We start from the raw sequence: 12846 nt of genomic DNA, 5'->3' as shown, positions 1-12846 counted from the left end.
CGCCACGCCGAAAGAAGATTTGGGGTCGAAGACGGCTAACCCATACTGTAGTCGATCGGGACGCTGGGTATTTATATGTGTGGTAAAGTGACGAGACTGTAGTGAGTACGGCTTACGGCACTACGACCGGCGTTTCGTACGGTATTACGTACGGCCAAACGTATGGTTAGGTTTTTAAGAAAAAAAACGAACTTTAATTTTCTGTTGGCCGGCGGCTGGGGTACAATTTTCACTCACCCGATGGGTTCGGCCTTCGCTTAATAAACGTAGGAATGGTCGGCTGATCTTTTGACTAGATCTTAGCCACGATGGACACGCGGTATTTACGGTCGAGGTTAGAATTTTTCCTTTCACTGCACTACTTGAGTATTTTCCTCAGACGTCCGTCTGTGATCGCGAGTAAAATTGGAAAGAACATGCCCAAGCCACTCTCCTTCCGCTTGAGCCCTTGGTTCTCTCATTCCCCTTTTCTCACCACACCTTGACAGTAGCCGCTGTTAGCTTATGTCATTTTTTCTTGCGCGTAATTGCCCAAAAGGTGCAAGGTGCATGTCTAAGGGAAGGGGAAACCGTGGGACGGTTATCAGATATTTTTGGTTGGACAGGCGCCACTACAGAGTCGGGGCTCTCTTCCCTGCAGGAGGAAGGCGGGGCTGAATCCGGTCGTCTCGGAGACGCTGGAGTTGATCGCCAATGTCATCTCGGGTAGGAGCTCGTCCCATGTATTCTGGTAGTCGTCGACGAACTGGGCGATCATAGTTTTCACAGTCCGATTGGCTCTCTCCGTCGGGTTTTCTTGGGGGCAATACGGGGCTGTGTGTTGCAGCTCCACGCCTGCGCTTCGCATGAATGTTCTGAACGATCGGCTGGTGAACTGGGTCCCGTTGTCGCAGACGAATAGTTTCGGCACGCCGAAGCTGCTCAGCATTCGTTCTCTGAAGGCTCGTTCGAGGTTCGCTGTTGTCGCTTTTTTGAGGGGTACCAGTTCGACCCACTTGGAGAAAGTGTCGAAGAATACCAGTAAGATGGTGTTCCCGTGCTTGGACCGTGGTAATGGTCCGGCGAAGTCGGCACACAGGGTGGCGAAGGGTTCTTCGGCTTTACGTGTGAGCATCCTGCCCACGGTCTTGCGCTGCGTGGCTTTGAACTTCTGACAGCTTACGCAGCCCTGCACGTACCGTCGCACGTCTCGGTGTAGTCCTGGCCAGTAGTATCGTTGTGTTGTCCTCAGGATTGTTTTCCGGACGCCAAGGTGTCCTGCCGTTGGTTCGTCGTGGCATTCGCTGATTTCTCTCGTCCGGCCGTTTTTGGGCACGCATAGTTTCCACGGTATGTGGTCGTCGTCGTCGGCTCCGTGTCCTAGATAGCGGTATAGCTGCCCATTTTCGTACGTGTAGTCTGGGTACTTCTGGGATTCGTCTTGGACTTGTTGGATCCTTTGTTTACGCCAGGTGTGTCGTCTTCCTCAATGCGGGAGAGGGTCTCCAGTGGTTGTCTTGACAGTGCGTCTGCGACTACGTTCTGGTTCCCGGCCCGATAGTGCACGTCGTATTGGTACTGCTGTAGTTCGAGCGCCCATCTTGCTACTTTACCGTAAGGGCTCTCGAGGGTATTCAGCCACTTTAGTGCGAGATGATCGGTTATGACGTCGAATCGGTAGCCTTCGAGATAGCATCGCAGTTTTCGGATCGCCCAGATGACGGCGAGGCATTCCTGGTTGGGGGCCGAGTAGTTTTCTTCTGCCTTGTTGAGGCGTCGACTGACGTATGCAATGACCCGCTCTTTCCCTTCGATCTCTTGGGTGAGGACCGCGCCTACTCCAAGGTTGCTTGCGTCCGTCTGCAGGGAAAATTTAACGTTAAAGTCTGGGCAGGCGAGTACCGGTGCGGTGGTGAGCAGTGTTTTCAGCTCGTCGAAGGCGTCTTGTTGTTCTTGACCCCATGTCCATGCTTTCCCTTTCTTCAGCAGCAGTGACATTGGTTGGACTACGGTGGCAAAGCTTGGGACAAATCTGCGGTACCACCCGGCCATGCCTACGCACTGTCGTAGCTCCTTCAGGTTGGTCGGCGGCCTCAGATCCTTTACGGCTGCGATTTTGTCGGGGTCCGTGTGAATACCTTCTTCGCTAATCATGTGGCCCAGGTGTTTTATCCGGCGTTAGAAGGCACACTTGTCCGTGTTGACCCGTAGGTTTGCCTTCCGCAGTCGTGCGAAAACTTCTTTCACGTTGTTCAGGTGTTCCTGGAAGCTTTTCCCGACGATGACGATGTCGTCGAGATATGCGAACGCGAATGGTTCCATGTCTGCGCCGACAAACGTGGCTCCCGCGGAGTGTAAACCGAAAGGCATTACTTTCCATTGGTATAATCCTCGGCTGGGTATCGTGAATGCCGTGGCTTCCCGGCTGTCGCAGGTCATTGGTATCTGCCAATACCCGTTTTTCAGGTGATGAAGTGGGCATTTCGGAGTCGCTCTAGTATGTAGTTGATCCTGGGTAGCGGGTACGCTTCCGGGATGGAACGCTCGTTTAGCTGCCGATAATCTACACACATGCGCCATCTCCCGTCCTTTTTGCGGACCAGGACGATTGGCGCGCTGTGGGGGCTCCGGGATGGTTCGATTAGGTCCTCGGCTATCAGTTGGTCGACCTGTTCATCGATGATCCGCCGCATGGCTGGATTTTTCGGGTAGTACCGTTGTTTTATGGGTCGGTTGTCCCTCATGACGATGGTGTGTTCCGTTAGGCCCGTCGTCCCTCGGATGCCTACGAGTGTTGGCAGTTCCTCGTCTCGGAACTTCCGTATTTTCGGCGCGATGTGGGGAGGCCATGGGTCGGAGATTCGTTCCGAATCGTCCTCGGGTGGGTCGTCGATTCCTGGTTCGCAAGTGTGGTCGGGGTTCTCGGAGAGGATTGTTGTGTCGCACGCGCTTGGTGGTTCGACTGCGCGAGTGTATTCGCTTATGCTGGCGACGATGGCGGGTGCCTCGATCATGAGTAGGGGGCTCGTGTGTGTCCTGGGGGTGCTTGCGCGACGTTGTACTCAGCGTGATGTACGAACGTGCGGGTCTCAGTGGCGATCGTAGCGTTTGACCGACGGCTAGTTTGGGCGGTGAGGTTCACCGACATGGCTCCAGGCGTGGTGCTGGGCCGCATGTCGGCGCCGTACGAGGTGTTGCCCGGGAGACGTTTCATGATGTCGGGGACGATCAATGGTGCGTCGGCTCCAGGTGCGTCGGGGTTCCGATGGGTGCCTCGCGTGGCAGTGATCGCCTTTCCCGGTTTCTGCCTGAGAGGACGCGGGAGTAGCGGGTCGGTCGGGGTCGTAGGGGGCGTTTTCGCGTCGAGGGCGGTGTCGACGCGTTCGTGGGCCAGGGTGGCGGTCGGAGGTGGTACCTCGAGCGCCTGGCTGCTGCGTGGCGGCTGTCGATGCTGGGGCCGGGTTGTCTTCTGGAGGGGCGTCCTGGGTTCTTTTCCCTTCGTTGGTGGAACCGCGTCGGTGCCCTCGGGAGACCGGCTCGCTTTCTTCGTGGCTTTGCTTAGTTTTGGTTTTCTCGGAGTGGGCCTGGGGCTAGTGTGCTTCGTCGTGGCCGTGGGTTCTGTGTTCCTTGTTCCTTGTGCTCTTGTCTCGTGTCGTGGCGGGGAATTCGTTGGCGGCGGAGGTCTCGAGTTCGTGGGTCCGGGGGCGTGTACTTGGCTGGCGGTGATAATCGGCGTGTTTGGGATGGGGCGTTTGGAGCCTTGGAGATGGAGGCGTGTGCCGCCACATTGTATTGTGGTTTCAATGGCGCACAGGAAATCCATCCCTATGATGGCTTGCTGTACCATATTGGGTAGTACCAGGAGTGGCATCTGTACCTCTTGTTCGTCTAGTTTGACGTGCGCTAGCAAGATCTGAGTTATCTCGCGAGTTGAGCCGTCGGCTAGGCGTATCGGGACGCGTGCGGCTCGCAGGTCGTTGTCGCGGCCGAGTTTGCGGGCGCGATCGGCGTTGATGAAGCTTCGGGACGCCCCGGTGTCGACCGTGGCTTCCGCGCGCCGTCCTCCGATGGTCACTCTCGCCATTATCCGGCCGTCGTGTACTTGTAGCGGGTTTCTTAGTTGGTTGTCTGAGGAAGCGTCGTGCCCGGCTGTTCCCGTGTCAGCTGGGGACGCGAGTCGTTTCCCGACTGGTGCCGGTGGCAACAGCCCACGGTGCGCGTTCCGCGCCTGCCACATTCCCAACAGAAGAGGATCGATGGGTTGAAGCAGTCGCGAGAAACATGTCCAGCTTCTCAGCAGCGTCTACAGGCTGCGCGTGGGTTGGCGATGGGGGTGGTGATCATTCTATGTGCCGTTTCCTGTGCTGGAGCGCCGGCCTGGTGCGGCTTCCTTGCGGGTTCCGAGGTGTTCCAGTGAGGTTTTCGCTGGTCGCAGGTCGCTGGTACGTTTCGTTCCTGGATACTCTCGAACTCTGTGGCCAACATTGTTAATTGCGTCAGACTTCTCAGTTCTTGCCTTCGCACGTACAGCTGGTACGCCGGGAGGGTGTTGTCATAGATCCGGCTAAGTTCCTTGGCTTCGTCGTACCCGGCGTGGTGCATGAGCAACCGGAGCTCGATGACGAAGTCCTTGAACGGTTCGCCCACCGCTTGTTTGCGGTCCCTGATCTGGTCTTCCAATTGCTCGAAGTACCGGGGAGGCAGGAAAAAGGTTATGAACTCCTGGCGGAAATCGGCCCAAGAGGCGCTCTGGAGTCGGCTGGTGCGGAACCAACGGTTGGCTCGGTCGGTGAGGAGCTCTGCCATGGCTCGCGGCACGTAGTTCATGTCTACCCCGTACGAGAGGGCACGCTCTTCCATTAGTTCGACGAACGACAGTGGGTCGTCCTGCCCGTCGAACTGGATTCCCCACTTTCGGATCCGTTCCGCCATCTGTGCGGCGTGACTGTAGTAATGACCGTCTGTGGGGCCATTTCCTCCTGCTGTTGGCAAGATTCTTCTCCGGGGGCGGGGCTTCGGTAGATCTTCGACGGTTATCGATGTCGGTGAGGTGCTGGCTTTGCCCTCCATGACTCCTGGAACTTGTAGGCTGAGTTTGGGGTCCGTCTTTCGCTTCTCTGTTAGTGCTGAGATGTCGGGCTGGGGCGATCTGGCTCGTCCTGGCGATCTGGCGTACTGCCGCTCGAGCTCTGCCAACCTGACCCAGGCATCGTGTTCGAGGGGCCCGGCGACTAGTTCGGCGAAATTTCTCCGCAAATCTTCCACGTTACCCTCGCGGCTGAATCCGAATTCCTCCGCGAAGGACTCCAGCTCCTCTCGGCGGCGTTTGTGTATCCAGCCGGGACTCACCCCTAAGTTGGCGACGAATTCTCCAGGGTAATACCCACTGGGCTGTTCCGCTGTATGGGATTCCATCGCTTCGATTGTTACTCGAGTTGGCTGTTTCCCTGGGCTAGCGCTTTTCCTTCACTAGGGAACTGTGTCGAGCTTCGCGGCTGACGCTTCGAATTTCTTCTCGGGGTGACGGCACTGTTCCCGTTTCTCTGTCGCTGTGTCGCGCTTTCGTCTGCTCGTTGCGCAACTCTTGCCGTTGGTATTGTGCGAGGTCGGGGTTTTCTTCGGGTCGTTTTCTTGTGTTCTTTTCTAGTGGCCGTGGGGTTTTATTCCACAAACCCTCGCTGACGTTCCCTTGGGTCCCTGCTCGGGCGCCACTTGTGATGGACCTATTTCAGGCTGAGGTAAGCTCACTCCCGTCCAGGGGTCAATCCACAAGAAATTTGTAGAAATGTGATGGAACCTTAAGGGCGGCGTCAGGGGGCGGCCTGTCGTAGAGAGGTGGATCGGGCTAGGATGGGCGTCGCTCGTCGTGTATACGAAACGGCTGCGTAGACTCGGGGTGGGGTGGCGTCGGTGCCTCGGCTAATTGGGGTGAACTTACGCAATCGGGGGGTTTTTACTTTGATAATTCGACACTTTATTGTAATTCTTAGCGGTTTAAATGAACTTATTTTAATTGGTCGCCGATGTCTTCTTGTGAGTTCCGGGTACCGCGTCTGTACTCCGGACCGGGTCTCTGCGTAAGTTGCTCTTTGGTTCTCGTCGCCGTCTTTTTATAGGCCCGTATTGCTGGGTCGGCGGGTTTGACAAATGCACTTCCGCGTCGGGGCGCACTTTGCCGTTCTTGGTGATCGTCGCAGATTTTGGCGGCGCCGACTTTCCTCCGTCGATGAACCCGGAAGGCCGCACTCGGCCGATGGCTTGGCTGGGCAGCCATAAAAACCAGAGCAGACCTATAAAACTCCGCACCGTACACCATACACCGGGCATGTATATGTACATATGTATGATGGCCGGAGAGATGGCTAAGCTGAGTAACAAACGAGTCTGCGATGTGCTTCAATTATGTGCCAGCTAAGCTGCCAAAGACGACCTTAGAGCTTTGGGAGCAATCCGTGACGCACAAGTCCGAAATTCCCACCTGGCACGCCATGGACAAGTTCCTGGCGGAGCGGTACCTGTCTCTCGAAGTGACCGAGGACGACCATCCAGGCATGGAGACTCAGGCCCACTCCAGGGCGAGCATACGCACTGCAGACAATTCGAGAAGCAATCCGTTTCGGTCTCAAGGAAGTCCTTATCCTAGGAGTGCCCACTCGTTCGAGACTGCATTTGGAAAGGTTCAGAAAAAGAAGATTAGTTGAACACCACAATAGTAGTTTACTTAGATCAAGTTGAAGGCGTGTGTGCAAATACCAATCAGAGTAAGAAAGACAGATTTTGACATCATCAGCATACATTAGTGTAGTAGAGTATGTTATAACTTGAGGAAGGTCATTCACAAATAAAATAAACAGAAGCGGGCCCAGATGACTTCCCTGTGGCACACCTGAAGTAACATTAACAGTATTTGACAACACGTTAGAAAACAAAACACGTTGAGTACGGTTAGAGAGATAGGACAAAATCCAATCTAGAAGATTCGTTGGGAACCCTAATAAAGAGAGCTTGTGAATAAGCAGAGCATGGTTCACAGAATCGAATGCCTTGCTGAAGTCCGTAAAAACTACTTCCGTCTGCAAACCAATTTGAAAACCACGGTGGATTAGGTTAGAAAACTCAAGAAGGGAGGTTGATGTTGAGGTTGAATTGAATTCCTCAACCTCGATGTTGAACGATGTCTGAAAAAACCGTGTTGCGACGGAGATATCAAGCTGCAACAAAGATGTTATATTTGCCGGGTGACCAGGAACTCAAGAAGCTTCGGGATGGCGGAAAGCTTTGCGATACCACGATAGTTTTCAATGTTTGATCTTGAACCTTTTTTGTGAAGCGGAATGATGTAGGACTCATTCAAAATTACTGGGAGACAAGACTGTTCCAAGTAGAGGTTGAAGAGAAAGGTCAAGGGTTTGCAAAGGGACTGGGAACAGTGTTTTAAGATGCAACTTGGTACCTTATCTGGACCCGCAGAAAACGATATGTCCATAGATGACAAACCTTCCAGAACAACGCTTTCCTCGAAAAAGGGCAGAAAAATGCTGTTAGCTTGAGGTAGCTGGTACGGATACGGATGCGTTGTAAATATGAGACGAGTACGTTGTTTGGAAAAAGTTAGCAAATAAATTTGCAATACCAACAGCAGAAGCTTCTGTTTTGTTCTGGTAATGAAGGGGCGGAGGAAAAACGTTTGACTTGCGCTTAGAGTTAACGAACGAATAGAATATTTTAGGATCACTACGAAAGTTACTACTACATTGTGTAAGGTAATGATTATAACACTGACTATTGACGGCAAGGAACAGAGAGCGAGCGGAGGAGTATAGAGCTAAGGCCAACGTGGAGCCCGACTTCTGGTACTTTTTATAGAGCAGGGATTTATAATTTTTTAAGTATGACAAATAATTGGAGAACCAGGGAGGCTTACAGGTACAGTGATATCTGGAACAAACGTATTAAGGGCGGAGTAAATAGAACTATAAAACGAGTTAACAGTTGCATCTATGTTCGGTAATGAATAAAGAAACGACCAATCAACACGCGAGAGATGTAGATCTAAATCGATAAAGTTTGTTTTGCGAAAACACTTTATGTGACAAGGAGCCATGGAACTATCAGCACCTCCAGATTGTGAACACTCCAGTGATATCAACAAAGTTGGATGGTAAGGATCTTCAGGGAGAGATATTGGGCTTGCTCTAGATACCGTAGCAAGAGAACCATCGTTAACAAAAACGAGGTCAAGAAGTCTGTCCCTAATGTTTTTAACGGCATTAATTTGGACAAGGGAAATATCCGTTAGCGCATTGATAAAGTCATTATGGCAATTGGGAAACAACAGGGTAGCGTCATCACAAGGCAGCCAAGAAAGAAATGGGAGGTTAAAGTCCCCCATGACGATAATTCGATCATTGCACCCTTATGCTGAAACAACAGTATTAATTGCTGAGAGGTGGTGTAAGTAAAGCTCAGCATCAGACCTGGGAGGAATGTAAGAGCAGGTTAAATAGAAAAATGCGGAGCCAACACGAACTTTGACTGCAACAAATTCAATTTCATGAATTTTATTGAATGGGAATAACTCAGATGAGAAAACAGATTTGACTGCAATCAGAACCCAATCTGCAAAAGATGGGCGGTCCATTCTATAAATAGTGTAACTATCAATGAAAATTTCATGATCATTGACAGAGGAGTTAAGCCAGGTTTCGGTAAACGCGATGGCATCGAAATCAAAGGGCGCGCTATTAGTATGAATTTGACGCAATTTTCCCAGCAAACTGCGAACGTTCTGATAGTGCATGGAAAACTTAAAGCCCCAATAAGCAAAGGCAACTTTACGGTTTATTGCCGTGTTTGTTTGTCAATCGTTTTTGGGGCTGGGGGGGAGCGAAAAAAAAGCCAAGTCAGAGCCGGCTCTCAATCCGGGCATTCAATAGGCGCTCATTTTTCAAATCAAGTGAAGCGAGAATGAGCCAAGGACCCCTACTCGCAGGCCCAAAGGACCCTTAACAAATTTGCCCAGTCCAAAATGAAATGCCTATGAAAGGACGCCCTGGACCCCACCCGAAGTAGATTTTTCTTTAAATAATTCAGAGAGGCTTTGCTTTTATTTCGGTTAAATTTATTTATTCGTGTTTATTTAAATGTTTTTTAAACATGCATCTAAGCTTAAAATACTAGCTGTAAGTGTGTGTGGTTGTGTGTGTTCCTTTTATAGCTATAAATACATACATATACTATATTTAAACGAGGGGGAACGTTGTGAGTTGCTGCGGACACCGCAACTCTACGGTTATACCCGATACTAAGTCAGTATGGCTCTCCTCCGGCAGACGCCGCTAATATTAAACGACACGACAAAAAGTGCGTGCGAGAGAGACAGAAAATCAGTCTGAGCGTGACGTCGGGCGCTGCGTAGCCACTGCAAATTGATTTGTTCCTATTGGCTATAAAAATGATCTGATCTGATCCAGATTCAGCAATCTGATAGATATGGTCATTATCTATGATTCTGTGTTTTTAGTTTTCTCGAATGTGCAATATTGTGGATGCAACAGATTTTCGTTCTTTGTGTGGGCGGAAAAGGGTGGGGCGAAATTTTGAGATACACGTTTTATAGTAAGATCTAACAGGAGTGCGGATACCAAATTTGGTTACTCTAGCCTTAATAGTCTCTGAGATTTTTGAATATCCCCAGATTTTCGTCCTTTGCGGGGGCGGAAGGGGGTGTGGCAAAATTTTAAAACAAACTCCTCTCGCTCCGAAAGATTAGGAGTGTGGAGACCAAATTTGGTTGCTCTAGCTTTTGTAGTCTTTGAGATCTAGGCGCTAATGTTTTACTCTAAGCAAGGCCGCCTATGCTACGTGTGTGTTAGAGAGAGACAGGGCGAGAAAAAATGAAATTGTTTTCTTGATGCTGGCTATAATAATAATACGATCCAATTCAGATTCCGCAGTCTTAAAGATATAGTCATTCTCTACTGTTCTACGTTTTTGGTTTTCTCATATCTTTAAAATTGTGGATGCCACAGATTTTCGTCCTTTGTGGGGGCGGAAGTTGGCGGGGCGAAGTTTTGAAATATTTTTGTAGCAGGGACATATCACAGAAGTCTGGGTCCAAAACATCGTTGCTCTAGCTCTTATAGTCCTTGAGCACTAGGCGCTGAAGGGGACGGACAGACGGACGGACGGACAGACGGACAGACGGGCAGACAGACATGGCTCAATCGACTTGGCTATTGATGCTGATCAAGAATATATATACTTTATGGGGTCGGAAACGATTCCTTCTGGACGTTACACACATCCACTTTTACCACAAATCTAATATACCCCAATACTCATTTGTATACCCGATACTCAAAATGAGTATTGGGGTATTGGCGCGGGGACGTGGGGCCATATCTGGGTGCGGAGAACTAAATTGAAATAAAGGCGTCGAAGACACATTAGTAACGATCTTGGAACGGGTAAGAGGCACATTTAAGACATTGGAAATTGCCGCCCGGTTACATAGTCTGGTGAGGCTATGTTGATCTAAGGACGGATTCACCTTCGAGTTCAGGCTTGAATTCGGACCGGAGCGTAGAGCTTTCATACAGTGCATATTTTGGAAATATTTCCGTCGGTCAGGAGACCGTTCGAGAACTTCTGCGGAGGGAGCTGGAAGGAAATTGCTGTCGTAAAAAGACCCCGAGTCTTCTACCAGTGTGATAGGTCGTCTGGAAATTTGACTCGAGAACGATGAGATTTGATTCATCATTCATCACTTGAGGCACTGGACCTGTGAGTACCCAGCCGAAAATGGTCTCCTGCCCGAGGAGAGAGCCACAGATGTTGGTCAGTGAGCCACTTAACTGAATGGAGGGAAGGATATCCGCTCCAATCAGGATATCTATTTGAGAACTCTCATAGAAGGTCGGATCCGCCCATGAGAGGTTCGGCAGGTCTCTCAAGAACCCTTGCGAGATCGGATGCGATGGAATATTCGCGGCCAATTCCGGAATAACGTAGGCTGTGGCATTTAGTTGTAAGCCCGGCTTAGTCGGAGAACGGATGGAAAAACTGCAGAGCTTCTTTGACTGAGCGGATACGGCATTATATTTGCCGGAGACCTGTGCCTGGATACGTTGGAATGGCAATTTGATCATGTCCACAAGTCGTTCTGTAATGAACGTTGCCTCTGAGCCAGAGTCGATCAGAGCGCGGGCGTGGAAAGTTTTTACCAGGTGGCAAATATTAACGATGGCCGTGCCTAGGAGGACAGCACTCGTACCGGAGGCGAAATATGACTGAACGTTTGGCTGGGCTTCGGACGAACTTGGATTTTGTACGCTTGGTACTCGTAGATGTAGCTCGGGCCACGCTGAGGAATTTTGTGCCGTTGTGGAAATCGCCTCGCTGGAGTTTGCTGGATTGCTACGGTGCAGAAGCGTATGGTGCCGGTCTCCACAAATTATGCAATTGTGGGCGCTTTGGCATGCTCGTATCTGGTGGCCCCTTGCAAAGCAGTTCAAACAAAGCTGCTTTTGCTTAATGTAGTCGGAGCGAGCGCCAGCGGGCATTTGAAGGAAGTAAGGGTGTTCGGAGCAGAACCCAGCCGATTAGCTGCTTGCCAAATAGCACCTAATTCTTGGCCCTCAGCCGCTTATTTTGTTTGTTACTTATGTCTATGTCACTCATTTGTTTGTTAAAGCTTTGCGCTTGCTTGCCCTGCTAAACGCTCTCTGCCAGCTCGCTCTTCGCTATCTCCGCTTTGCGTCTGCCTACCGACGTCGGCCGAGCGAAGCTGCGCTTAGCGATCGGAGCGGCAATGTAAAGGGCAGGCAAGCCACACTTGCAATTTGGATGTCACGCATTAAAGAACATATCGTAATTTTATTTCTGCGCCGAGTTTTATTTAATTCGAAATAATTAGTCGGCCGATTGGGGATAAAAAACATGATCTCCACATAAAATTTGGTGACCCCGACGTGATCTCTGAGTTGCAGTGTCAATTAATAATCATTCGCGATCGACAATCGTTAGCCCTAGCAAATTTTCGGCGGTTAAGCACAATTCGGTGCTAAAACACACTTACATACACCTACATACACGCATTGCTGGCTATTAATTTCTCTGTCGCGACAATTCGGTCAGTGCAGTGCGGTAGGCAGTGCAGCGAACTCACTAATACACACAAGCGGAGTACAAAGCGGAATCGGACAGCTCGCACAGCCGCACAGCTAAAGGCATTAGCTGTAATCCCTTTGCTTTCGGTCCCACGTTTATACGTATACAGGGTGTCTTTTTCGGTCGTGCTGAGTGACTCTTTTAAAACCTCAACATGGCGGCACCTGAGCCTACCAATGTCGCGAACGCAGCAATGCCGAGTGATGTGGATTTCTACAAGCACAAGGCCGAGTCCATCGCGCGCCAACTAAAGGCCATGGATCGCTTTCTCACCAAGGAAGAGCTTGCCGAGTTAGATGAGGCAGAACTTCAAGCTCGCTTAGAGCAGATCGAGCGAATGAATGCGGATTTCGATGCCGCTCAAACGAGCCTTGAAAGGCTGGATTTCCTGCAGTTAGCCCATGATGCCCGGCTGGACTTTTCGAATGTTTATGTCAAGGTTAGGTCCAGGCTGTCGCGGGAGTTGATGGCTGCTCGCACGGTAAATGTTGCCAATTCAACGGCTCGGCATACTCTCGAGGGGAATTCGTCGTTGTTCGCCTATAATAGTATAGGCCGTTCTCGAATGCCCGAGTTGCAGCTTCCGCGATTCGGGGGGAACTACATGGATTGGCCGGAATTCCACTCAATGTTCTCGACAATGGTGCACAAAGACCATCGTATACCAATCATCGAAAAATTCCAATATCTTCGTGG

The 12846-nt window shown here is 50.7% G+C and overlaps 1 protein-coding gene across 1 annotated transcript in view; it reads right to left on the bottom strand.

The window, feature by feature from the left end:
• Positions 1-6607: 6607 nt before the first annotated feature.
• LOC117189609 (tyrosine-protein kinase-like otk) overlaps positions 6608-12846 on the bottom strand; it is a 52700-nt gene continuing 46461 nt past the window's right edge. The window contains exon 5 of the mRNA XM_033394731.1: positions 6608-6642. Within this exon, the coding sequence (XP_033250622.1) occupies positions 6619-6642 (24 nt within the window). The 3' untranslated portion in view covers positions 6608-6618. The remainder of the gene's footprint in view (positions 6643-12846) is intronic.

The sequence above is a fragment of the Drosophila miranda genome, assembly GCF_003369915.1.
Source record: "Drosophila miranda strain MSH22 chromosome Y unlocalized genomic scaffold, D.miranda_PacBio2.1 Contig_Y1_pilon, whole genome shotgun sequence".
NCBI classification, from domain to species: domain Eukaryota; kingdom Metazoa; phylum Arthropoda; class Insecta; order Diptera; family Drosophilidae; genus Drosophila; species Drosophila miranda.
The sequence above is the reverse complement of the archived record's forward strand: the minus strand, read 5'-3'. Positions and strand labels throughout refer to the sequence as shown.